The sequence below is a fragment of the Notothenia rossii genome (assembly GCF_949606895.1).
Source record: "Notothenia rossii genome assembly, chromosome: 7".
Taxonomy (NCBI): domain Eukaryota; kingdom Metazoa; phylum Chordata; class Actinopteri; order Perciformes; family Nototheniidae; genus Notothenia; species Notothenia rossii.
The window spans coordinates 60767381-60795115 of record NC_136905.1 but is presented as its reverse complement, the minus strand read 5'-3'; the positions used below and the strand labels follow the sequence as shown (position 1 = coordinate 60795115).

General features: G+C 40.2%; 1 protein-coding gene and 1 long non-coding RNA gene across 2 annotated transcripts; one reads left to right on the top strand and one right to left on the bottom strand.

Annotated features, from left to right (window-relative positions):
• Positions 1 to 478: 478 nt before the first annotated feature.
• Positions 479 to 27492, bottom strand: LOC307046424 (thyroid peroxidase-like; the record flags this gene model as incomplete). Its single annotated transcript, XM_079692818.1, has 15 exons — positions 479 to 1982; positions 2798 to 2971; positions 3087 to 3295; positions 3401 to 3638; positions 11143 to 11313; positions 12085 to 12343; positions 18444 to 18935; positions 20523 to 20723; positions 21478 to 21607; positions 22627 to 22756; positions 23731 to 23891; positions 23994 to 24078; positions 25615 to 26325; positions 26357 to 26624; positions 27016 to 27492. The coding sequence occupies 15 exons, from the start codon at positions 27490 to 27492 to the stop codon at positions 1969 to 1971; spliced, it is 3720 nt and encodes a 1239-aa protein (XP_079548944.1). The 3' UTR covers positions 479 to 1968.
• Positions 4597 to 8915, top strand: LOC307046251. Its single transcript, XR_013810118.1, has 4 exons — positions 4597 to 4677; positions 4835 to 4905; positions 5749 to 5842; positions 6565 to 8915. It is a non-coding gene; the product is annotated as an uncharacterized lncRNA (long non-coding RNA).
• Positions 27493 to 27735: the final 243 nt, after the last annotated feature.

The window sequence follows — 27735 nt, the reverse complement described above, 5'->3', positions numbered from 1 at the left end:
CTCCTATCCTCGACTCCTCTCCTCAACACTTGGTGCCGCCCACAGGAGATGCGAGCAGAGGACTGAGGAGGGGAACCGAGGAAAGAGGAGGGGAAGCAGCAGGCGGTTAGAGAAATGAGAACTCCTCTCCTCTGAGCGGTCATTTTAAAGAGACGTCCATTAATGATGACAGAAGGCACAGCAGCACTCTGATGGACAGATGTGTTCATGACGACTTATATATATTTACTTTTAATTCATTGACAGTGCGGTATACTGAGACAATAACAGGCTACAGATGCGGACATATACACACACACATATAAAATATAAATATATACAATTTCAGAATCAAACAAGTATGAGAGCACTCTCATTATAACTTAACACAATCAGAGACTGGATATATCGCCCCCCCCCCTCTCTCTGGTCGCTGAAATGGGGAATTGAAATTACGGGCCAAAAGTTGTACAAGTATTAAAAGTAAGAATAGGACACCAAACCAACTGAGACCCGTCTGTCCGCCGCATCTACAACACACACCTACACACTGTACCACACACACCTACTGCTCCTAAAGCATAATCAGGCTACAGCCGTTGTGTATTTTATTATGTGAAGCACTAAATGGTCTTAGAAAAATATCGACTCTTTGTTTGTAGATATCTACTAAACTACAGCATACAAATACAGAAAGTAATGTAGGCCTGTTATACTGAGTGATATATATTTTATATATTTTTTTCTGCACGGACCTCACAGCTGTTCTCACTGTAAACATTGCGTTGCGATGAAAGCAGTTACTAAAATAATATCCAAGGGATGCATGCAGAGCTGTCATTGGCTGAGATAAGTCCGGCCGTGTGCCACACCTCCACCGTTCCCGGAAATGCATCCGTGGAGGATGCATCAGTGTCTCCTTGGTTAGAGCTCATCCAGAGAGCCTCCTCGATGCTCATTTAGAGAAATGAGATGTCCTTCAAAATGGCGCGCTGAAATTCATTTCCGGGTCACTACCGGAGGACCGAGGAGTCGAGGAGGGGAAATTTGAGTATTGAGAAACCTCTATTGTATTTGATACAGGCTAAGGGTCGGGACATCTCCAATCACAACAGAGCCAGCCAGCTAACCAATCAGAGCAGACTGGGCTCTGGTTTCAGACAGAGGGTGAAAAGAGGTGCTGCAGCACAGGCAGTATGAGAAAAATAAAGAGCTTTCTGAACATTGAAGCAGGGAGACATGTCACAGTAGAGACACAAAACACAAATATGAACGAAAATAGCATAATAGGGCCCCTTTAACAAAAACAATTGCTAACAGATAGTTAAATGATACTGAATGTAAAAAATACAGAATACCAGCAGTATCAGACACAAGTACTGGCACGAGCAAAAAAATAGGACTCAAGAGCACAAAAAAGGTTTAGTCAAGCATTTAATCAAAAAAGCAAAATAATACAGGCTAAGATAAAAAATGAACAGACTGAAAGCAATGAAAAACAACTAAGTTGGTGGAAAAAGACTAATGCAGCAACAGAAAAACCACCAATTAAGTTGGTAAAAACGCTAAACAGCTAGAACTGTAGCTTACTTTAGGAGAGTATCTTGGAGCACATCATGCAAGACAGACAAGACGTACTGGCACTGACCAAGGCAACATCACAGACTTAATGCACAGGGGAGGAGGGACGATTAGGGACAGCTGAGGCTCATTGAGACCAGGCAGCTGATTAACAGGGAAGGCAAACACACCAGGTGAGGGAGTGAGGCGATTAGACAAGGCCAGGATGTGACAAGCAGTTAACATGACATATAATCAACTTTATTCAACTTATTTTGTGTGTATTCAATTCCATTAAATTTTTTAAAACAAACTGTTAATCAAAACAATCATGAAATACAGCAAAAAAACTAAACAAGTATGGCTTCTTTCCCTGAGCTGGGTTATAAAATGATGAAGCATTTCTGGATCTGCTGCATTGTTAACAACTTAGTGATGAGTTCCTGTAAAAGAAAACCACAACATGCTAATTATTATGGTGACCTTTTAATATCACATGCATAACCATGATAACACTCGCTGCCAACCAACCAGGACATACAGCAAATCTTTCCCACGTTAGATTGCAAACTTTATAACTTACGTAATGGCCATGGCCCTGTTGTATTGTTAACACCCAAAACTAAAATAAATATTGTGCGTCCTGCAATTTGGATATTGCACTTGTCCATTTTGCACACACACACACACACACACACACACACACACACACACACACACACACACACACACACACACACACACACACACACACACACACACACAATAAACACATTAGAATACAGTCCCCCTATCTAATTTTGTTTAACTTTGATGTTTTCTTAATTTTTTCACATTAACAAACTTCACCAACGGTTGTAGAAATGGCTTAGAGTTTAATTACAACTTGTTTTTGTCATAAAGAAAATGGGTGACAAATGGTTTGAATCAGAAATCAGCCTTTTCCCTATTGAAACACAACACTTTCTCCGCTAGTAACAGCAGATAGCAGTGTAGCTCCAGTCAGACAAGAGCACAACAGTGCTGCATTTGCAAGGAGGAATATGTGCTGGGTTATGTCTATGGTTTCTACCCAAATTATATCAAAGACATCTGTATATGTTTTTTTGGATCAGTTCATGCAATCACGACCAAATTAACCAGCTTAAAGGGAAATATTCATTTTAATATTAAACCACTCAACATACAGTATACAACATAACATAGTCAGTAAAATAAATGTTAGGAAACAAATCCATTGCAAAAATAGTTCATGTACCTGTACATTGTGGGGGTTGATTACTCCATCGATTTTCCTTGCAAATTATTGCAGCGGCACCCTTTAACTTGAAACCATGGTAACAGGAGTACAAAGCAACCAGTTTGCCAGATGTAGAGGACAGAATAAAATCCCCATTCTTTATCTGTCTTGGAGTTCCACACTGTACTAAGTCTGGAATTGAGTAATAAAAGTGTTTAATGTTCGTGTGTAGAGGAATAATACAATTCAAAGTAATGTGTGTTATCAATTATAGGGACCAAATACGACAAAAGTTACTCAAGCCCACCTCGGCTCTTCTCTTCTCTCCAGGCTTCCAAATTGATGGATGACATGTGATCACAGGATAAGTAATCATTGGGGAATTTCCCAAACCTGAATGAATCAGTGGGGACTTCCCTGATGTCGCTGTTGTCACAGATGATCCGAGACAGAGAACCATTTAGAAGCTCATCCTTCTGTTGCTGGCTAAACATACCGTCAGCCTCCCACCAAAACCTGAAAGAGAAATCAAGAAATTAATATTTTAAACAGCCCCGGTGTGGTCCAACTTTAGGTAAATAAGATTAAAATAGTTTTTTAATACATAAAATATAAAGTTACCTATCACCATCACGAAAGGCTTTCATCTGCTTTCCAATCAGGCAAGCATTGAGGGGACCAGTTCTTGAGCCTGGCAACGTGTCTTCAACAAGCCCTCCAAGCCATACATCAATATTGTCAATATTTGTGTATAGTTGTAATATCTTCTCTGCAACCCTGTAATCTCTTACAACCTTTTTGAGATCTTCCAGTGTCTTGATGCGCTCCAATCCACAGAATGACCTCCAATCATTGTATCCTGAAAAATAATATCAACACAAAATCATTTAAAAAGATCATACTCAAATGCATTTCCTGCTCGGTAAGACTGATACCACTCTCATGTCCGTACGATTAATATGAAGTTACACCTCAGAGAGGGTTAGCTTAGCTTAGCAGGAAACAGCAAAAAACAGCTAGCTAGCTCTACAAAGATGACAAAAGTCATACTAAAACCTATTACGCTCACTTTACTTTTCACCTATCACATTTGTTTACTACGATGGACTATTAGGGCCACGTTAAGAGAAAAAAAACAGAGAGATTTCGAGAATAAAGTAGTAATAATACGAGAATAATGTCATAATTATGAGAATAAAGTCGTAATAATACGAGAATAAAGTCATAATTATGAGAATAAAGTCGTAATGTTACGAGAATAAAGTCTTAATATTACGAGAATAAAGACGAAACTATATGTGGTTGAGAGGTCATTCCAGCAGACTACGCTCCAGCTCATCAGTCAACAGGTAACTTTACTTTAATGAAAACACGTTTGATAAATGCTGTTTTGCTTAAAGATTCGTTACTCTTCAATTAATTTTTGCTAATTTGCGCAGGGCTTCATATATTTTGGATAAGCCACATGAAGATGAGAACAATTAACGTTAGCTAATAACATACTGCAAGATAATGTTAGCTACATGTGAGTCAAGAATGGGGCTACAGCATAGACTGTATATATAAGGGCTACAGTCACTGTATTTTGTCACTGTTTGCCCCTAGAAGGAGCCGAACCATGATTTTAGAGATGGTAGCCTATAACGTTAGCCTGTCCTGTGCGAGTTTCCCCAGTTGTTTTTCGGTCATTCATCATGAACGTCTTCATCCACTCAATATATTGTTTACTGGCCTTGTAGCGCGACAGACACACTCTTACTCATGCTGAGCTGCAGTGCACATAATGTTTAGCTGGTCTCTACTTGTCACTCTCAGGCCTGGCCAGTAAACTTCAGAGGCAGATCTGTTTGTTTACAGCAGCAGCCCAAGTAGGCGTACACAGACGACCCTGGGAACAGGTATGGTAGACCCAGTACAGTTTGTTTCTGGTTGACACTGCATGTTAGTTGTCACCTTTGTGTTTCATGGCCAGTGTTATCATATTAACGATGCCTGTTAGGACAGCAGAATGCAAACTTCTATCTATCAAACTGAATTGCTGTATCATGTTTTCAGTGTTGGCAGTAGGTACCCTGAGCTACATGGCCTCTACTCAAAAGGGTCAACAGAAGCCTGCAAAATAACAGGTATGCATTAGGTGAGGTATAGTGGTCTAAGATATACTGGCATTAGTTTCCAAATGATCTGTGTATGTCTGGTTTACTGTAGGTTGACTGGAAGTATAGCAGCATCATGTTTTGTTGATATACTATACACCAAACAAATAAATGGTTGAAAACACATTACTGATATTGCTTTTGTCACAATGGGAACACAACAAGTTCAAAGCCTGAGACAGGTTCTTGTATTTGTAATTGTGTGACATACTACTGTCAGAGACAAGCTATGATGATATTTGATCAGTTTGGAGAGGCACAGCCAGGCATCTGAAGTAATTGCAAGAATATTCATACTGTACATTAATTAAATACTCAGATAAACATAACATATTAGTATAACAATGTTACCAAAGCAATACAGGCTTTTGAGTCAGAGCCGCGTGCTGCCATAAAACATATTGCTTTAGTTTACATAGTCAGATACAGAAATTATAAAAGCATGTTTTGATCCCATCCCATGCATTACCATTCTTCTTCCATATAGGCCTACACATTTGCAAGTTTTTTTTGTAAAATCAAACTTAGAACATACTTTAGTCTTCCTGTAATGAAGGCATAGCTGAGTAAGTCAACAACATTGTGGTCTTTAACTGAGCTTGACTTGATATTAGAGTTAAAAAAATTATCCACTTATACACATATACAAACAATAATGAGAAAAGATTCATACAAACACTTTAATTTTGTGTTACAGAATTGACTTGTTTCTACCGTACAGTTGCAGTTCTGCTCACATCCTGCTCATTCCTCTCGTCTGCAACTCCTTGGCATTCTCCGTTTGTATTTCCTCTTGTGTATTTTACTATAAAGGTCCATGATGGCGGAGAAACTGTCAGATATTGTGACTTTATTGAGAGGTCGAGGTGTCCCGGAGGACATGGTCAACTTCATTGAAGAGCAAAAGGTATCTTTCTGAATATAAGATGGACCACTCACATTGTGTTACTCAGAGTAGGATCATGAACGGTATATTTTGTTGTCCATTATCAGTAATCAATATATTTACCTCTACATTACTTCATCATGATTGTGGCCCTTCAAATAAAGTGCTGGACTGGCTCAAAAACCAAACATATGATTATTGGCAGCCACGTTGGGAATCCACATGTAGTAACTATTTTTGGATTATATGTACATGATACTTCAAATGAACCTTTTTCCAATTAAATAACTGATAATTGAGATGGGGGTCAACTACTATTATCTAATTGATATGTTTGGTTTATAAGACACAACTTCTAAATACAAAAGTCCTGATTTTATTGGAAGGGTCATTATTATTGTTATTCTGGAAGTAATACCTAAAATACTGTGAGTTTTGACAATCCTCAATGAATTTACATTTTTCAAACATTCAACATCAATGTCATTTAGGAACTTGTTATAATTCACATGTAGTAGTAAAGAAAGTGTTACCAAAAAAACAACTTATTAACTGAAGTTGTGTAGGAATAAGATATGTTGTTGTATTACTAACTAAATCTTTAGAGAAGCAGAGGTGTGCTTGTCATCTGAACTGGCCTGTTTAGATAACTTTCATGTTAGGCTTAATATTAATTTTAATTATAGGTACTTGTCTCATACTACATCTTAAGTAACAGACATGCTCATATTCTCTATTTACAGATTGACAGAGAGGTCATCCTCCTGATGGAAGATGCTCAGCTGGCCAACTATCTTCTATCTTATGGAGACAGGATTGCTCTGTTTAATTTTTGCAAGCATCACACTAACACATCAAAGTGAAAACAGGGTCTGTTTGACAAACTAAGGCAGAAGCTCAAACTAAGAAAGGAAAGCCACAGTGAAGAGGAAACGACCCACAAATCAAGAACAGCTAAACAGTCCACAAGAACTATTGAAATATGATGGGTTCACACTATTGATGATGTAACAAAACAGGTCAGAGCAAAGCAAGGTGGGGGAAGAAGGAAGCTCCCTATAACGGTCACTGAGGTTTTAACGACATATTTAAAGAAAGAAACGCTCTGTTCTAAATCAAGCAAAGGTCACGAATCTGATTTCAAATTTGACGTTTGGGACTTCAAGCAAAATCCTTTCCCGAATGATGTTTCGACTCCCACTTTTACACTTCTACATAGCAACTCAACCAAAATCAGTGCTGCATGAAGAGGCTCATGATGACTCTGACTGTGATAGCTTTGTGTCTGAGCCTGATTTACTGCCACAGAATAAACAGTCCACACTGGAGTTCACAATAGAGACAAATAATCAGTTGATGACAGATGAATCTCATGACTACCTTCCAGAGGTGTTCATTATTTCTGAAGAAAGCGTCACAGAGTCCTCAGTAAACAGAGAGAACCCTGCAAGCCCATTTGCCAACATTAACAGTGATCCTATCACTTTGTCTGCGGAAACCAACTATACTGTTTTCGAAGCAGATACCTTGCTCTGACCCTGAGATCACTTTTGGTCCAGCGCAAACAGGGGCTGATGACAATCTTAGTGACACACTGATAAATCAACCTGATGAGCTCCCCCAAAGCCCTCTTCAGATTTTGCCAGACATTACTTTGGTTTTACACCATTCAAACAGCTTCAATGAAGTGATAGCAGCATTTTCTGAACCTGACATTATGTACAACACATTGAAAGTGAAACGTCTACTTCCTGACCACTCAGTAGAAAAGGGTAGTGGGTCTGGAGTTGTCAGAGATGTCTACAGTAGCTTCTGGGAAGAGTTTTATGAACGATGCACCCTTGGAACAACTGTAAAAGTGCCTTTCCTCAGGCATGATTTCTCTACTGCTACATGGAAAGCTATTGGGAGAATCTTTGTGAAAGGATTTCAAGATTGCCAGTACATGCCAATCAAGCTAGCTCCACCTTTTCTAGAGGAAATGCTGTTTGGGGCAGCGCACAGTAACCTGCAGACAGGCTTCCTTCAATTTGTGAGCCGCCAGGAGCAGGATCTCCTCAGGGATGCTTTGGCAGAATTTTCTTCTGTTGATGCTGATGAACTTCTTGACGTGCTTAACAGCTATGAATATAGGAAGAGGGTCAGTGCTGCTAGTCTCCCAGAAATCTTGGATGAAATATATCACAAAGAACTGGTACAAAAACCAATGTTTGTCATTGACTGCTGGAGGGAGATCACATTGACACATATGCATCTGAACTCTTGGAAACTCACCAAAATGTACAGTGACCTCAAACCAACATCAAAGAAGGTGTTAAGTGTATTACACTTTCCTACAGAGATGACATCAAAGGAAGCTGAGGTCACACTTCACCTGAAGAGATACATCAGGGAACTTGATGAGGAAAAGCTTGGAAGATTTTTGAGGTTCTGCACTAGCTCTAATTTGTTGACATCTGGTCAAATCATCATGAGTTCATAGCTCAAAGCAGTTTCACAAGGAGGCCAATTGGACGTACATGTGGGGTGATATTGCAACTGTCTGACAACTATGACAGTTTTCCTGACTTCCGCAGTGAGTTCAATTCTATTCTAGAGAGCAACATCTGGATTATGGACATTGTGTAGGCAGGAATATTGATATTGAAAGCTGTTGGCCAGATATTCTCTTTTCTTATTTTAAGCTTAAGTGTGACAATTATTTACACAAGCAAACAGATACATTCTTTAAAAAATGCTGGAAATTAACATTCACACAAATTCTTGTTGATTACAGAAGAGCGTTCTGAGACACTCTTTAATAGTCTCTTGTTTACAGAAAGAATGACTGTTAGTCCGACATGTGCATACTACAAAAGGAATAGTTTTTTGTTTGGGTAATTTTTTTATGAAAGTATGGATGATTTCAACGGTTTTCAAGGCTCTTTAGGTTTGACATAATTGTACTTAATGTACTTGTACTTACTCATTCGGAGTAAAAATATTGTTCAAAACTCACAAGGTCATTTTTTTCTTATTTACATACATTTGATGAGTAAAACATTATTGACATTTTGTTGATATTACATATACAATAAAATCTTTGTTATTTTCAGCACAGGACACAGATTATACAATGTATCACTGGCAGCAATAAAGAAATATCACTGCTTCAATTAGGTGTATAATGCTTTTATTTTTCATTGCTCCATCATTTTATGAATTTAAATATGATTTATTTCTTATTATCTCTGCACCTTCCTTAACATAGACTTTCCAAAGGGTCTGTAATGTTAACATAGTTAGGTTACAATAATAGGTGACAGTGTTTCGGCAAATTTGAAGTGTCTTTTCCGGGGGAGTGCAGAAACAAAGTACCCATGATGGGCTAGTTAAATAGTTTCAAGTATTTAATTTCTTAAGGGTGAACACAGTTCCACTGCACTATATGCATCCACAGGAGAGCTCCAACCATTTACACCCATTAGGAGAACGCACAGTTCAAAAACAGTCTCATCACAGGGTACTGCCCTTTTGGGGTGCACTCCACCTTGCACACTGCAACCTCCTAAGGGAGAATACACTAGAGTCTGTCCTCTGCTGCTCCATAGAGCTGTGGCATAGAGAACATGAGAATGGGGCGTCCCCCCTGCAACCCATTAACAGGCCTTGATCTTATTTGATGTGTGTTCCATGTTCTCACAACCTCATCAAGGTCTTCCTGTGTGACAAAATATCCAATTAAAGTAGGCTAGTTGCAGTCAACATAAACAATTTAACATTAAAATGCAGACTGAATTTAACTGACTTGAAAAGACAGCCTATAATGATTTCCCTCTAGTTAGTAGGTTTTTACGTAGTTAAAGAGCAGAGTTACCAGGGACTTCAAAAACTGAAGTGACGTGGGTTTATTTCCACATGTTGTAACACTAATAATCTGGTTACTGTATGTAGGCCTACTCATAACGTGTACAATATGGATTTATGTTATGTAGCAGTTACCTATAAAAGGTTGAGGAAGCAGAACTGTACCAGGTTTTTGTCCAGGAAATCTCCCGTGAAATATCCATCATCTTTGAGGGTTTTAGTGTCCATCCAAAATTGTACAGCCTGTTTACGCAGGACCCCCCCACCACGATTCTATCCGCTGATTGGCCGTACTGCATCCGTAAATAAAGCTCCCTTCTCCGGCATGTTGATCCGTATGATTTCTACGCAACACAGCTGCATTTCCCTGACATGCCCATTTTCGGTACCTGGGTCGGCACGCATCCACTGTGGACAGCCTCCAATGCGCGTTACTGTGCTAATGTAGTAGTTGGCGATTACCTTTGGATCACTGTTGGTGGTATATGCCTCCATCCACATTATGTAACAACTAAATCCGTCAATGCAGCCATTTATTGTAATGCTATAAGGCTTTAGTTTGTCATATGAGTCCATACTGTATGCCACAAGGCGTTGGGACCTCTGCTGTGGTACTGTCGGCACCGTAGACGTGTTGCTCGTCGTAGTTCGATCATGAGTTTGACTCCTTCTGGATCCAAAGCCTTGATTACAAGTCTCATCGTTTCTTGTGAAACAACAAATCCCCTTTTGAACAGCTCGTAGATGTAACCAACGATAGCCTTGTAGTCGACTTTATTCTCGTAATATTACGACTTTATTCTCGTAATTATGACTTTATTCTCGTAATGTTACGACTTTAGTCTCGTAACTATGACTTTATTCTCGTATTATTACAACTTTATTCTCTAAATCTCTGTTTTGTTTTCTAAGTGTGGCCCTAATACTCCGTCGTAGTTTACCGTTTCAAAAAACAAATACAAAGTTGTTGTTACACAGTGTTAAAGGCTAGACTTATTCTTAACTCACAATGGACAGCTATAAAAAAATCAGCAGATCTAGAGATGTCTTCTTTTTTATTCCATGCATTTATTTTCAAAATCTGAAAATTACCCACAATGCAACTCATTCACATTCGGAATTTTGGGTGTGTTATGCTAATAGATGCTAACGTAGCCTCAAGCATAAAAAATAAACAGCATGCTACACAGGTCTGGCAAAATCACTTATTTCTGACTGAACACTTCCAGATTTTTCAGTTTCAAACTTGCAGTCACGTGGTGACATCACATAATGCAATTTATTAGACACAGCTCCCATTAGAGAAACAAAAGGTTTATAACAACATTTTCATTAGAAAAGTACCTACTACTAAGGTCCTCCACACAGCCTTTAATGAAAACATAAAGCTAATTGCCCAGCTTCATTTTTGGTGAACAGACGTGGTGTTTTTGTAACTCTCGGAAATAAGTGAACTGATTCCGCACAGCACTTACCTGGAAGGCCGTGATCCCGTCCTCTCTGTAGGTTCAGTGAAGCTAGGTCCATGAACTCTGAGTTATTGACAACGATTAGCCTCTCTGTTACCTCCTCTGTCAACAGCATGTTTGCGCTTGCTGTAGATGCTGGAGTTCCAATTGCACCTCTCAGGGTCGGTTCAATTCCACCTAGACACAAAAACAGCATTTCTTTAAAGTCAGTTTTAGATAGTTATGTTATGTAAGGTTCAGAAATGCTCTTTGTACACATAACAAGAGAACAACTTTCTCGTAAACAACTTTGCTTTGACTATTCTTTAATCCCTTATTCCAAACAGACCAGACAAGAATGGTAAAATGTCCTTTATGCTGTTCAGAAAACAGGTCTGTATATCACTCCTAAACCTGGCTTTTCTGCTACCCTTGGACTCACAGGTGTCCTAACTATTTAATTCAAACAAACCGGATAAATGCACTGCTGGGGATGAATACTCTGTGTATCATAATAAAACCTAGTTACACAAAAAAATACACTTTTGGTAAGACTGCTGCGTTTCCCTCTATTTGACGTGAAAACTTCAGACATAGGAGATCTGCAAAAAAAAAAGACCACTGGTTGTATGTTACTATTTCAAATGGATTACACTTTAGAAAAACAATGAGTGTTCTAATATGTAATGATAGATGTCGACGCAGAATGTCAAGTGGATTAGTGCACATTTTGCTAGCAGCACACTGCACATGTCATGAACTAGATATATTAATACAGGTTTTACTCTATAGACGTATGTCCATTCAAAGGTTCTCTTTCATAAGTCACTTGTATTGCATTCAAATAATAATATCACTAAGATACACATTCATTCTGAACAAAGTCATGCTGAAGCTGACCTCAATACAGTATTGCTTGTAGGGAACATTGTTACTTCCAATGGGCAGCTTTGTACTGTGTGTACTGACCTTCTTTGACTATTCTCCATGGACTGAAGAAAGTGCTACTGATTCTCAGGTGGGGGAAGTGCTCATGCATCTGAAAGCTCTCATTTAGTCTCTGGAGTATTGGAGAGATGGTGCCGTGGCCAAACCTGAATGCAGCGGTCGCAAACACATTGGATGTTGAAGGGTCTGTAGTTGGATCATATCCCCGATAGGGTCCAATGTACTGTTCAAAAGACTCCTCACCAATGATTTTTGGAACATAATCTCTCATGGTGATGATCTGGTAGGCAGAAAAGAGAAGGGAGATCACAAACAAGCTGGACTTAGATGGACATGAAAGAAAATAAAGCCACGTGATTGAATAACCTCATGTAGCGATTACTATAACATACTCGCCCTTGGTATTGATTAAGAATATCCAGTGATAATTTATGCATGCAGCTAAAATAAATTCCCTTAATTCCCGTTATTAACGCGTTAACTTGACAGCCCTAAAAAAAACACATTATACCCCAATGACTACAAATCATATTCATCGAAGTCTACATTTATGTTGATTGGCCTTGAAAAAACAAGGGCAAATCCACAATAGCTGCAAACACGTACGCTTAGGCAATCGGAGAGTTAATTCGTCTACACACTCACAAAAATCGGCCAAAGAAAAATCCACACCCTCAGGGGAAATCCTTTTTCTCCCAATGTTGGGAAAATGTTTGTAAGGGCAAGATATATACATAGAGCTGTTGGTTGTAACTAGAACAAAATGTAATGATCAGCTATCAATAGCATTAAACTCCCTAAAGGTTCACTCAATTTTACACACAAGTCCTTTTCACTTAATTAAAACAAACCTCCTATATCCTTAACAACTAATAACTAAATAGGACATAATGTTATTGTCCACATATACAATACTTGATAATACTAATACTACTCCTAATTTGAAGCAACAGTTGTGCACTTCAATTGAGATGCAGGTCAAAATTAAATCAGATGCCGTTAGATGATCCTTTTTCTTTCCTGTTTCCTGCCAATAACAGGTTTTCACTCTGTATTGAAATGGCTTCTGACCTTTCTATTTGTTTCCTGCAAGCCATGCCGAGTACCAAACATCCCCCCACTGTTTTCGAGTGGCTTCCCACAGACAGTCAGTTGGAGTGGAAGTATGAACAGGTTCATCCGCCTGCATCCCTCTGGCCTGACTCATGACTGGGTTGGGGGATAAGGCTACAATTTATGCATGGGAGATCGTTTATGATTTAAAGAGTACCAGAAAGCTTCTTGCTGACACTAATGTTTACCTATAATGTTAATCAGGTTGGAATTTAGGCAAAAAGTACAAAACAAGCATTAATGGACTAAAACGTTTTGCGTGTTAAGTGCTTGAAGACAAAGCTTTAGAGAGATGCAGCGATGCCGTATTTTCGTAGAAAGTCCTGGAAGTTGGCATCGCAAGGGTTCCCTTGACAAAGATCAATGGGATTTCCCCATTTGATTTAGTTGTATTGCACAAAACAAGCTCTGTGGCCAACAAATGTTTAGGAAAATTAACAGATTTTGTTCAGCAGGATTATCTCTACATTTTAGCTCTGCTTTGTGATCTTTGAAGCGTAAAAAGCTAACGTTAACGGCTATAAATGAACTACATCACGTTCGCAGGGCTGCTAAGTTGAAGGCTATCTAGTCCAGGCGCAATGACATTGAGTAGTTTATTTAGTCACTTGTTAGCAACCAATGTTTTTATGAGACATAGAACTTCGGACATTGACGAGTGGGGTATATACTCACGTATTTTATGCAGAACAAAACTTGAAAATCTCATAAGCTCTCGTTGACCAGAGAATCCCAAACACGTTAAAAAAAACATTGACTTTGAGATAAACTTTTAAAATGGAAAATGAAGTAGTAGGACGTTTTTTTCCGTGTTTTAGGATTCATATCGCACAACTCTTTTTTAATATTTTTGTCAATTATATCAACTCATAAAAGCAGCAATTTACAGGACAGTAAGAAGGCACTGAATCAAAGCAGATTATTTTAAGTAATCTTTTTAGTTTGTATAGGAATTGCTTTTAACTTAGACTTGAACATCTCACTGAGGAGCACTGCCTTTTTCACAATCTGCTTTTTCATTTATGGACATCAAGCATGGGAATATGCTTTCAGCAGAGCCTAAAACTAGAAGACTAGAACAGACATTCACTTATTTTCTCCTGTTTTGTGGAAATTAATTTGACTGATTTCCTTTATCTTTAATTGCAATATTTTTTGTTATTAAGAGTTGTATTGGATGAATTTGCTTTTTTGTCTTACATCAAAAGCATACGTTATTTACATTGTGCATGCATTGTGTGATTTGCCCTTTTCTCTAGCACTATTTTACGTATTTCTATGTTTTACTGTTGAAAAAGCCTGGGATTTAAGATTACATTTGCCAAGAACTAGATTTTGTGCAAATAATAATCAATATTTTGAATGGGAAAATCAACCAATATATTTGTGTAAAAACTCACAGTTAACATTAGAAAGTTACATAAACAGGAACAAACACACCGTCATAGAACCGGCCTGAAAACCCTTTTAACACTGATGTTTCAACTCCTGTCTAATTGCACACTAACCTTCGTTTTTTTTGTAAGTAATTACAGCCAAAGCAAACATTTTAATGCATTCAAGTAGTGCATTTACAGTGACTTGTCAAGAATAATGCTGTATGAAAACAGCATCCTCCGTTAAATTTGCCCTGTGTGAGCTTGTTTGCTGGGAACAGCTGCTTGAGGATTTAAAGTGTGTGTCACAACAACGAGCTGAAAGCTGCTGAGGCTGTAAAGGGAGAAGAGGTTTTTCTTTCTTAAGATTGGATAACTAGAAAACTTTTCTCATTACAGGCAGACTTTTCAACATTAGAATATTATACAATAACACAACTACACTACATTAGGCATTAGTTTGTTTGTTATACCTCAAATGTTTTGTCGTTTCCCCCTGGGATTGAACCAATTTCCCAATGGTAGAAGTAAATATTTCGGATTCTCCGTCTGATTAAATAAACAGTACTGTAGTTATTAATTGTCATAGAGTGGTGCAGTAATGAGTCGATGACATTTCAGCCCTTCCGGTTCGCTCGTCTTAACATTCTTTTATTTTTGTACTTGTTTGTGGTTAGAAATAAAGTTTAAAACACGCTTTTACTTCATGCGACGTATATGCACTATAAACATGTGTTGGCCACAAAGCTTATTTTCTGCAATACACCAAAATCCAAAGCAAAAATTCAATTGTTTTTTGTCGAGGAAGCCCTTGCGATGCTAATCTCCAGGTTGGCCTACAAAAATAAGTCATCACTGCACCACTTCATTGCTCTGCAGGACCCATGGCGGTAGTAACACGTTTATTTTTATATGCACACCACTACATGACCTCAAGCAATTTAATAGAATGTACTTCTTAGTCTTTTTGCAAATGTATTTTACATTGGGGATATTTGGGATCAAATATATGTACTTCTCCTATGTCCGACTAAGAGATGATAGTGTAATAAAATGAAGGATGTGATAATGAAAAAACTGAGCTTTGGTGTTTCTTTAATTCTTCATCTCAGCTTTTAAAATTCCACTCCACTTCCAATACAGGGATTTTCTGAGTTTGTCATGGTTATAGCTACAGTATGTAAATCCCCTACCTGCACTTTTATACTTCATCCTCAAAAATTATTTCAAAAACCCATCCTTCTCCATTAGATATCTCTCTTTAATAATGTAAATCTCTTTCCTCTGGCATTGTCCAAAAGCCCCCTGATGATAGCAGGTGTTAGTCCACTTTCAGAGTAAATCTTAGGCCCCAAAGTCTGAAAGATTACACGCTTATTTTCCCTTATTTGCCTTAGAAACTTCACAGCCTAGCATCAGGATTGTCCCTTTCACAGGAAAACATGATTAATTTCCATCAAAACCATGTTTGTTAATAATTTTGTCATGCAAACATACAGTGTGTACCCATCTAAATGAAACCCACAGCCTACAGCTAATATAACTTCTATCTACAGTACAGTTATTGCTGCAAAGCCTGCCTTCCATGGTAAGATGACAGGGACATCCTTTGTGCTAACTGGTATGGAACGTTCACAGAGACTGTTTACAAGAAAGGATTATGACCTGTCAATCATCAAATTGTCCGTCTGGCTCTGTTGCTCCTCCCTTACATAAAGAACCATCCTAACAGAAATGTGTCCTAAGTTTTCACTGAGCAAAGCAGAGCCACATTAGCTATTATTGTTCACATTTATATTAGTATGTAGTGTCTCTACTGTGAGAAGTTTCAATACTTTAATGTTCAAAAAGCTCTTTATTTTCCCCATACTGCAGCACCTTTTTTCACCCTCTGTCTGAAACCAGAGCCCATTCTGCTCTGATCGGTTAGCTGGCCGGCTCTGTTGTGATTGGTCAACCACTCAGAGATGTGCCAATGCTTTGGAACGCTAGACAATAGAAGTGCCAGTGTAACATAATGATGTCACTATGTTACGGATGCAAACAAAGGAGTCCAATGGAGGCGTTTCAGGCAGGGGGGGAGTTTATGGGAGAGACTTTTGTAGTGTGTTATAACCTGTATATAACACACTGCAGGAAAGAGAAACCCCCAAAAGCATATTCAGGCCTCTTTTATATCTGAAACATTAGAGGAGTTCAGTGAAATACAAAAATGTATATAACACATTACAGATGGAGTTTCTCTCCCACACACTCCCCCCTTGCCTAAACGCCACAATTGGACTCCTTTGTTTACTTTCTGGAAAACATAGTGACATCGTTATGTAACGTTCACGCCTCAATTTGATAGCGCTCAAACACATTGTACATGGTAACTAAAGTTAGCCGGCCACATACAATACAGCTTACCAATCAGAGCAGACTGGCCTCTGGTTTCAGACAGAGGGTGAAAAGAGGTGCTGCAGCACAGGCAATATGAGGAAAATGAAGAGCTTTTTTAACATTAAGCATGGAAACATGTCAGATGAACCTGAAAAAGAACATGACAGGTTAAAATAGTTGGAAGCTACATTTCTTTGTACAGCACCTACAGTTTTTACGATCATCCTTATAATGTCTTTCTCTATCAACATGGCAATTCACATACATACAGACATCTAAACATATATTATTTTAAACTTCTATTCCTTGTCTGTCGAATAACTCAATTTGGTGATGAATATTATTTGACAGGATAAAAAAGTTGTATGACATTGCTGCGCAGTCTACATTTGTAGCAATAAATGCAAGAATTCTTTCTGAAAAAGCTCCAGTCAAGGCTGTTTCTTTTTCTCATCTGTGTGAATGCTTCAATGACCTTAAGTCACGACACGCTTCATAAAAGAAGAATATCTTGTTTTTCTTGTAAACAACAGGCCTCACTTTTTTTTATTTTTTCTATTATCAGTTTGACATTCTTTGCAACACACTCGCACTCCTGACATCTCATAATTATAAATTCACCACACATGTGAATGTTGGATTAGTTTGTTCATAATGTGTGTTTGTTAAGAGAAACTGTACAGCAGTAAATCATGTTTGCCTTTGTTTTCGTCACACAGCTGTTTCCCCTGCCTTCATCAATGTATTTAGTGTACAGAAAAACAACAGCAAGTAGGACCCTGCATCATGTCCATAATTTGCATCATTCACCTAATCCATGTTTCTTTCAAAAATGCTGCTGTTCTTTCTCTTAAAGCCAGCAAACAATGTAAACATTTCTTCTTATTCTGTTGCCCTGAATCACAAGCATTCACACCGTAACTATTTTGGTGGATCTTGGACTTTTTGGAAAATGGTTTTCTAATGGTCGATATTTCCCATGTGAATTTAAGTACATAAGTAGTAAATGCTAGTAGTTTAACCTGTAAATACTCATTTTGTCCAGTTTTCAAAAAACAAGCCATGGTTAACCTTACTGAAGCACAGTGACTATGCTGTTACATCTGGTTGCTACAATATCGAGAACTATCCATTATTTATTTACAACACAATCTGAAATTGCAACTGAAATGTTTTCTGATTTTTTTCATTCTCCTGCACTATTTTATCTATTTTATGTCCTATATATATTCATGTTGCACTGTTGGAGGACCCTGTGTCTTAAGTTTTCATTGCCATATCTACACTGTAGCTAATGTGCACATGACAATAAAGCCTTGAATCTTGAATCTTGCATAAAGTGCAAAACACACTATTAAAATAAGGTTTTGCACGCAATTAAATTGTCGATTTTCAATAACTCAAATACATAATCAGCAGGTTACTTGGAAACGAAATAATATGCTTTAATGCTTACAGAGGTTTTTGTTTTTGCATATTTTTAAACACGTTAAGCTGCTCGTCACATACCTGATGCAGTGATCCGACAATCTTGCGAGTTTCTTGGTAAATAGTCTCCGGGCTCCAATGACTGTTGATGTGTTTCAGTGCCTCTGCGATCCGGTTGTGTTCCCTGAGCCACAGTGTGTGCAGACAGATCAGGGGCAGACCCTCATTCAGCCGACTGTCTCCAGCTCTGAAACACTCGACTCTCTCCACGTGCGGACCCTGGCGGCAGGCGGATGGCAGATTGGCGACGGATGGAGGGTATGTTCTTCCTGTGTGATCCCTGAACTGGTCATTGACAGCAAGCTTCCCATCGAGGCCAGGGAGGTCACGGAGGGAGCTCTGCAGCCTCGGACTGTGGCCGTACACGGTCGAAGCATCTATGAACGATGTGATGCCGTTCATCTGCTGTCGCTGCAGAGCTTGTCGAATATCTGAGCCACGATGGATGGCGCAGGCTGCGTTGGAGCGAAAAAAAGGCATGCAGCCGCGTGCAGCTTTGATAGAATCACCTGTCTGTGGAGAACATGAAATAATTTGTTACAACCTGTTACCATCCAGAGCAACTCCTGATCAATGTAGTGGTGTTGTCCCTTCATTCACAAATCCTTTCATCCATTCATCGCTTGACCCTTCATCCCTCCCTCCCAACATTCATTCATCCTAACATATCTAGGATTAAAAGACTAATGTCACAGCAGGATTTGGAAAAACGTGTCCATACTTTTATCTTCAGTAGACTGGACTACTGCAATGGTGTCTTCACAGGTCTCACTAAAAAAAATCTATCAGAAAGCTGCAGCTGATTCAGAACACCGCTGCTCGAGTCCTCACTAACACTAAGAAAGAGGATCACATCACTCCTGTTCTGAAGTCTTTATTCTGGTTCCTCACTAACACTAAGAAAGTGGATCACATCACTCCTGTTCTGAAGTCTTTACACTGGCTTCCTGTGTGTCAAAGAATATATTTAAAAATACTGCTGCTGGTTTATAAAGCTTTGAATGGTTTAGGCCCGAAATACATTTCTGAACTCCTGCTAAATTATGAACCATCCAGATCTCTCAGGTCTTCAGGGACTGGTCAGCTTTCTGTCCCCAGAGTCAGAACTAAACATGGTAAAGCAGCGTACAGTTATTATGCTCCAAATATCTGGAACAAACTTCCAGAAACCTGCAGGTCCGCTGCAACTCTTACTACTTTTAAATCCAGGCTGAAGACTTTTCTTTTTGTCGCTGCTTTTAATTGAACTATTCATATCTTAGACTGCACTGTAACTTTTATCCATGTATTTTTTCTTTTAATGTTTATTTGATTATCTTTCCTTTTTAATGACTGTTTTTAAATACCATTTTCTTAATGTCTTTCATTTTTGTAAAGCACTTGGAATTTCCTTGTGTTGAAAAGTGCTATATAAATAAACTTGACTTGCCTTCAACCAGTTGCACATTCATCCTTCATTACATCCCTTTATTCCTCCCTCCCTACATCTGTCCGTTCTTTCCTCTCTACAGTACATCCCTTCATCCATTCATCCCTTTCCCTCCTTCCCTACACCCCCTTCGACCCTTCACCCCCTCCCTACATCCTTCATCCATCCCTCCCTTCCTTCATCAAGTCATCACTCTCTCCTTACATCTTTCATCCATTTATCGTATTAACCCTTCATCCCTGCTTCACAACATCTCTTCAAACCTTCACCCTTCCCTCCCTTCCTGTATCCATTTGACCCTTCATCACTACATCCCTAGATCCCTTTATCCCCTCTTCGTGTCTCCCCTTATCTCTTTGTATTTACTGCATACTTATTATCTTGTTCCTGGTACGTCTGGTGCCCCTATTCAGATTGCGCAGAAACACGCCATGGGACCGAACTCCCGCCCTAAGTCTCTCCTCTGAGTTCCCTTCAGTTCATCCTTCAGACCAGACTGACAGGCGTCATCTCTCATCCTTTTATCCCTTTCCATTTCCATTCAATATGTCCTGTGAATAAATCTTCAACTGAGATATTGTTGCAGTACTGTATGGTCCTTGCTAGTGAGGCGGTTATTGATCTAAGTCTCAACAAGAAAAATGAAAATGCTCAAGGACTGTTGTGCTTACCTCAATGGGAAAGCACGGATGCACATTTTGACATGACTTCAAACAGTCCACATCACTCCAAAGCCCGGCTCCGCCTTTGATTTGAGGGGTCATGGTCATGTCATGGCTGATGTACTGGCCCCACTCCACTAGCATGTGAGAATAGACATCGTCCTTCAGTTTGGACGAGCTCCTCATTATTTTCTTGCTGACTTCCCATGGCTGTTAAAACAGAAAGATTATATTGTTTTGGATGACAACAAGTACTTATTTTTACCGTCAGGGGTGATGACTCAAAACAAGAATGTAAAAATACATTAAAGATATATTTATTTATTTATGTGCTTTTTGATAATCATCTTACATTTATTTATTCATGCATGCATTCATTTCAGAATTTATTTATGCAATTATTTATGGCCTTATTTTGTGGTACTAATGTCATTTTCTTTCCTCTATGAGAAATTGATACATTACTAAAAGTCACAAAAGGGGTTGGATATGTTCAGGCAAGCCTCTTTTCTTTCATACCCTTATTATCTCCTTAAAAAAGTACTTATTAAATTCAATACAAGTATTAGCCAATACTTAATTTAGATAATCTTTATAGACGACTTTGGATACCTTTTACCTCTGCTATGCAGATAAACTACGTGCTGTTACAAAATATTTTCTTCCCCCAAATGACCCCGCAAAACAGTTTGATTTCCGTTACACTGTTTATCTCCATGACTGGAAATATACTTTTATAGCTTGGGAAATAGTGTCTTTTAAAGCAAAGGCCACAATATTTAAATTAAACTGTAATCTGTGCCATCTCACACAATACTGCTAGTGGACTTTATCTGCTGTGAAACAGGTTAGGAAAAGAAATAGAAAGCTACATTAACTTGGGTTTGCAGGGTGAGCTCGCTTCCCTTTCTAATGTCTCCACCAAGACTTTTTGTGTCCGCTGGACCATAATTGAGCAGATTACCGGGGGAAGTTGGAATCCATTATGGAGCCGCCCTTGGTTCCAGCCCTTGGGCTCTCTCCTTCCGTCTTCGTATTCAGCTGGAAGCCACCTGACCAAGGGAGTGCTGGCTACTCCCCTGAGAGGATTTTGCCTGACAAAAAGAATCATGAAGCAGAATATGCCATCAACAAATACAACATCATTTATTTCCTTCCAAAAGGTCATATGCTAATATGCTAGATAACTAATTGCGAGATTTGCTTGATATTTTTGTTAAACTCACTGACAAATCAAGTTGTAGTCAGTTCATGAATGTGTGAATTTGCTGTTAAAACTGGTTTTGTGTCCTGTGTCTTATGTTGCCATATATTAATACAAAAATACATACATTTTATCAGTTACTATCAGGCTATTTCTGGACTTACATCATCTAGGCCACTCTACTTTCTAATAAGAAAGAAGCCACTATTGGACCCATATTGTTCACTCTCGGGGCAAGTATAGTGAGTCATGTAAAAAATAAATAAATAAAATAATGATAATTAAAGTACGTTTTCTGTTTTGGAGTAGACCATGAACTGTGGCAAGAAAAATACTTAATGTACTGCTGCAAGACCATGAACAGGCATGTGTTCCCATGGCTACACTAGTTGTTAAATGGGATCACAATTCATAAAATAAAATGACACTGCCATTCCTCCCCCACCCCTAATTCTATTGTTTTGTGTGTGCGCATTGTCTTTGCACCGTATCACTGTTTTACTTATTATAGTGTATCTGCAATTAACAATAACATTTAAATGATAACAAAAATAATAATAAAAGGTTTCCCGTATTTACATTCAATTGGTTGTAATTCAGACAGGCATTAAGTTTTCGCAAAAACGTAAGGTAATTCCCAGTAGTGGGTAGAAGCATAATATACAGTTTCTACGTAAATTCATAAACTGCTTATTAAAATACGCTTTATTTGCCTTTTGGGTTCACATTGTGTATGACACAGTAAAATCAACAACATCAACATGTGATAAATGACTTCTACATCCCATCACTTTTCAGAACCTCCTTCATTAACTCCCACAAAGATTCTGTGTGGACTCTAATACAATATTTATTCCTTTATAAAAATATAGTCGAGCCTCTTCGACTTACCAAAAAATGGAGAGTTACCTGTTATTGCAGAGGCCAGATATGGAGCTGTATTTGTTGAGGTGACTTTGGTGACAGATGTTTGGATATGTCACAGGAGAACATCGAGACAGCTCGGCAATCAGCTCCACGTCTTCCCGTGAGAGCAGTCCTAGCATTGTGACGGAGCAAAGTTTCAATTAAAGTTTATTTATATATAGCCCAGTATCACAGATTTTTATATTTGTCTCAGTGGACTTTACAGTTTGTACAGAATATGAATACAACACCCTTTGTCCTTGGACACTCACATTTGACAGGGAAAAACGTCCAAAAACCCAACAGTTAATGGGGGAAAATGGAAGAAACCTCAGGGAGAGCAACAGAGGAGGATCCCTATCAGACAGACGTGCAATAGATGTCATGTGTAAATTAAAAAGAAAATACATTTACAACATAGGTATTCCAAAAGCTTGAAATACGAATGTGTCTATAAATAAGAAGGAGGTGAAACTAGAAAACTTCAAATTGAATCTTGCTAACCTGAAAGACACACACTGTAATTGGAAAAGCTCCTCCGTTTAATGGTAATTTCCTTTATAAAGGATGGACTCTTTGCAGGCATGGTTTGAATTATCCCATTTTTGGTAATCTGTTAAATTGGTATGAATAATGGTGTGACGAAGGTAACTTCATCACTGTGGACTGACGGCTTCGGGCCTTGTAACATTGCACATGTGGTTTGGTTTGGGGGTGTTCCCCAAACCTGTTTTGTCTGTTGCTCCTGATTGTGTTCACCTGGTGCCCTGTGTTGTCTCCTCCCCCCTCACCTGTGTCTAATTGCTGATTAGTGTGTGGGTATTTAGGCTCTGTTTCCCTGTCTGTGTGGGTGGTAGTGTGTGTGAGATCCTGGTGGCTGTGCTCACGTTAACAGCAGATTGAGGCTGAGTCATATGTTTGTGAGTAATAAATGCCCACACCGGGTTGTATTTTGGATGTTCTGCCTCTGCCTCCTTGCTTGGTCGGGCCGCTCAACGGTCAGCTTCACAAATGGTAATGGCCCAATTAGGACCAATCGCAATAGGTGTTGTTTTGACTATGATGCCTTTCTCTTAAACTAGATTTTAAATAATAAATCAACTCTACCTGGTGCCATGACATCCCTCTTATATCTCTGTCGCGCTCTGTTGTCGAGGACGTGCACTGTTGTTTGAAAAAGCTCTGCAGCTTGGGAATTCTCCAGGGTCTCGGGCTCCATTTGACGAAGGAATGGAGACACATGCATGGAAGAGGAGGCTGAGCTTCGTCTGGAAATGGACAGATAAATAAAAAGGTTTTTTTTGTCCGTCCCCGGCTGAATACATACTGTTTCAGTTGAAACTTTAAAAAGTAATTTGATGATTCATCACCTTTGTCTGGAGTGGAGAGAGGCTTCATGTAGCATTCGCTGGCTTTCTTGAAATGACGAGATAAGCAGTTCTCTCATAGATGTGGCTGGAAGTGTCACAAAATAACAGCATGAACATCTGTGACGGCAATATATTCTGTAAAGTGTTGGATAGGATATACATTTACCAAAGTATAGGACTGAAATTACTGAAAATGTTTGAAGTTATTGTTCTTTAGGTCAGAATATTGGAAGCTCTATTGTCTGGTTCTACTCCACATTGTAGAAACAAATATATTCATCTTCAGCAATAAATGTGGATTAGTCTATAATATGAATGTCAAAAAAATATAGGAAAAAGTTCTAGTTTATTATGTTGAAAAACTAAACTAAAGTATATTGAAAATATGTTAGGAAAAAATATAATTTAAAAGTCTAAAATAATAGTATAAAACAAAAAAAGTTTGATCAAAAAATATAAATGTAAAAAGTGAAAGTATAGTATCATGAATAAAATCATAGCGTAGTATTTCGGAAATATCATGAAAAAAGAACAATGTAAGAAAAGAAGGTTTATCAAAGCATGTTGAAAATTAATATAAAAACTCATTTTGTAGTATATGGCAGATATCCTGAATAATAGTATAGTATGTCGAAAATATCATAACTAAATGGCCTTGTATAGTATGACTATAGCATAAACTAGAATACAATTGATAGTATAGTATGGTAAAAAAAATGAGTAGGCGGAAATATCATAACAAATCATAGTATAGTATGGTAACAAATAAGAAAAAGAGTGATAGCGTAGTTTGTCAAACTATCATTAAGAACATTTGGTACCACTTCCCAATAAGACTACCCTTATAAAGGATTTGTCATGATTCTTGTGTTGTGTCATGTTTTTAGTTTTTGTGTCTGGTAGTGGGTGTTTTGCTTTTCTCCTTGTCATGTTTTCCTCCCTGTGTATTGTCTGGTCTTTTTTCCCTGTGTTTTCCTGTCTGTCGTAGTTTCCCTGGTGTGTCTAATTTCCTGATTGTTTTCACCTGTCACTCCTTCTGTGTCTCCAGTGCTAATCAGCGTCAGTCCCGCCCCTGATTATTCCCACCTGTGCCTTGTTACCCTTTGTTTAAATTCCCCTGTCTCCCAGTGTTCAGTGTCAGTTTGTTTTTTTCTATGGTCATGTCTATGCTCCTTGTCTTTTGCTTTTGTCAGGTCTATGCTCTTTTGTAAATCGTGAAAAGTTTTGTTCCTCACCACGTGAGTGATTTTCTTTTTGTTCTCATTTTTTGTCATCTCATCCTGAGATTAGTTAGTGACCATTTTTTGCTGTATTTTGGAAAATAAAGTATCCTACCAATACTTTACCTCTATCTCCCGGGTTGTGCAATTGGGTCCTACCTCCTAAGTGCCTGAGTTTCTAACAGAACGAACTGACCATTATGGACCCAGCCGACCCAAGAACACTTCACGCCGCTCTGTCAGCACACAGTGTGAAAGTGTTTCACCACGAGGAACAGCTGGGTATGGCCACCCAGAGAATACAAGAGCAGAGAAGACGCCAGGCAGAGATTCAGGAAGACATAGAAACAGCTACACAGCTGCAACAGCTGGCTGAAAAGATGAATCGTTTGATCCCTCACCTGCGGACTGCTCCAGTGCCGGCCCCAGCAGCCATGGTTCCGGCTTCACTACCGGCCCCAGTAGCCATAGTCCCGACTCCAGTTTCGGCTCCAGTACTGGCTCTTCGGCCGATGCCAGCTTTCCTGTGCCCTGTCGGCTTACCGATCGTCTCAAGTCTCCTCTCGAGTCCCCTGTCAAGGTCTTTTTCAAATTCCCTCTCCAGTCATCTCTCGAGTTCCCTTTCAAGTCATCTCTCGAGAGCCCTCTCAAGTCTCCTCTCAAGCCACCTCTCAGTTTCCCCCTCGAGTCCCCGCTCAAGTTCCCTCTCGAGTCCCCTGTCAAGGTCCTTTTCAAGTTCCCTCTCCAGTCCCCTGTCAAGGTCCTTTTCAAGTTCCCTCTCCAGTCCCCTCTCGAGTTCCCTCTCAAGTCACCTCTCAAGTCACCTCTCAAGTTCCCTCTCAAGTCCCCTCTCGAGTCTCCTCTCGAGTTCCCTCTCAAGCCACCTCTCAGTTTCCCCCTCGAGTCCCCGCTCAAGTTCCCTCTCGAGTCCCCTGTCAAGGTCCTTTTCAGCTTCCCTCTCGAGTCCCCGCTCAAGTTCCCTCTCGAGTCCCCTGTCAAGGTCCTTTTCAAGTTCCCTCTCGAGTCCCCTGTCAAGGTCCTTTTCCAGTTCCCTCTCCAGGCCCCTCTCGAGTTCCCTCTCCAGTCTCCTCTCAAGTCTACTCTCAAGTCACCTCTCAAGTCCCCTCTTGAGTCTCAAGCCACCTCTCAGTTTCCCCCTTGAGTCCCCGCTCAAGTTCCCTCTCGAGTCCCCTCTCAAGTCACCTCTCGAGTTCACTTTCAAGTCACCTCTCGAGTCCCTTCTCAAGTTCCTCCTCAGGTCCCCTCTGGAGTCCTTTTTCAAGTCACCTCTCGAGTCACCTCTCAAGTCACCTATCGAGTCACCTCTCGAGTCCCCTCTGGAGTTCCCTCTGGAGTCCTTTTTCAAGTCACCTCTCGAGTCTCCTCTCGAGTTCCCTCTCAAGTCCCTACCCTATGTCCTGTGCCGTTGGAGGCCCCGACGACTACTGTTCTGCCGGGGGTCCTGCCAACCCTATGTCCTGTGCCGTTGGAGGCCCGAAGACTACTGTTCTAGCGGGGGTCCTGCCAACCTTATATTCTGTGCCGTTGGAGACCCCGCCGACTACTCCTCTGCCGGGGGTCCTGCCAACCCTATGTCCTGTGCCGTTGGAGGCCCCGACGACTATTGTCCTGCCGGGGGTCCTGCCAATCCTATGTTCTGTGCCGTTGGAGACCCCGCCGACTACTCTTCTGCCGGGGGTCCTGCCAACCCTATGTCCTGTGCCGTTGGAGGCCCCGCCGACTACTCTTCTGCCGGGGGTCCTGCCAACCCTATGTCCTGTGCCGTTGGAGGTCCAGCCGACACCTGTTTCGTCGGGTCTCCTGCCGGCTCCATGTCCTGTTCCGTTGGGGGTCCCGCCGAGACCTGCTCCGCAGAGTTTCCTGCCAACACCGTGTCCTGTCCTGTTTCGGGTCCCATCGACACCAGCCCTTGCTCCGTCGTGGGTCCCACTGACACCAGCCCAGGTTCCGTCCAGGGTCTCGTCTACGCCTGACCCGCCAGGGGTTCCACCATCCCGTCCTTGTGCCCGGCCTCCTGAGTTCCCAGCGGCTTTCGCCCTAGAGCCCGGCCTCCTGAGTTCCCCAGCCGAGGACTTCACCATGAACTCTGCCTTGCCCCCGGGCCATCCGCTCGAGAACTCCATCATGGGCTCTGCCTTGCCCCCAGGCCGTCCGCCCGAGGACTCCATTATGAACTCTGACTTGCCCCCGGGCCGTTCGCCAGAGAGCTCCATCATGGACTCTGCCTTGCCCCTGGGTCGTCCGCCTGAGACACCCATCATGGACTCTGCCTTGCCCCTGGGTCGTCCGCCCGAGACACCCATCATGGACTCTGCCTTGCCCCTGGGTCGTCCGCCCGAGATACCCATCATGGACTGTGCTTTGCCTCTGGGTTGTCATCCCGGACCCGTCCTCCGGACCCCCTCCACCCACCCTTTTTGGATTTTGGATTTTTTTTTTGTACGTCTGGAATCCGTCCCTTGAGGGGGTGGGGGTTCTGTCACGATTCTTGTGTTGTATCA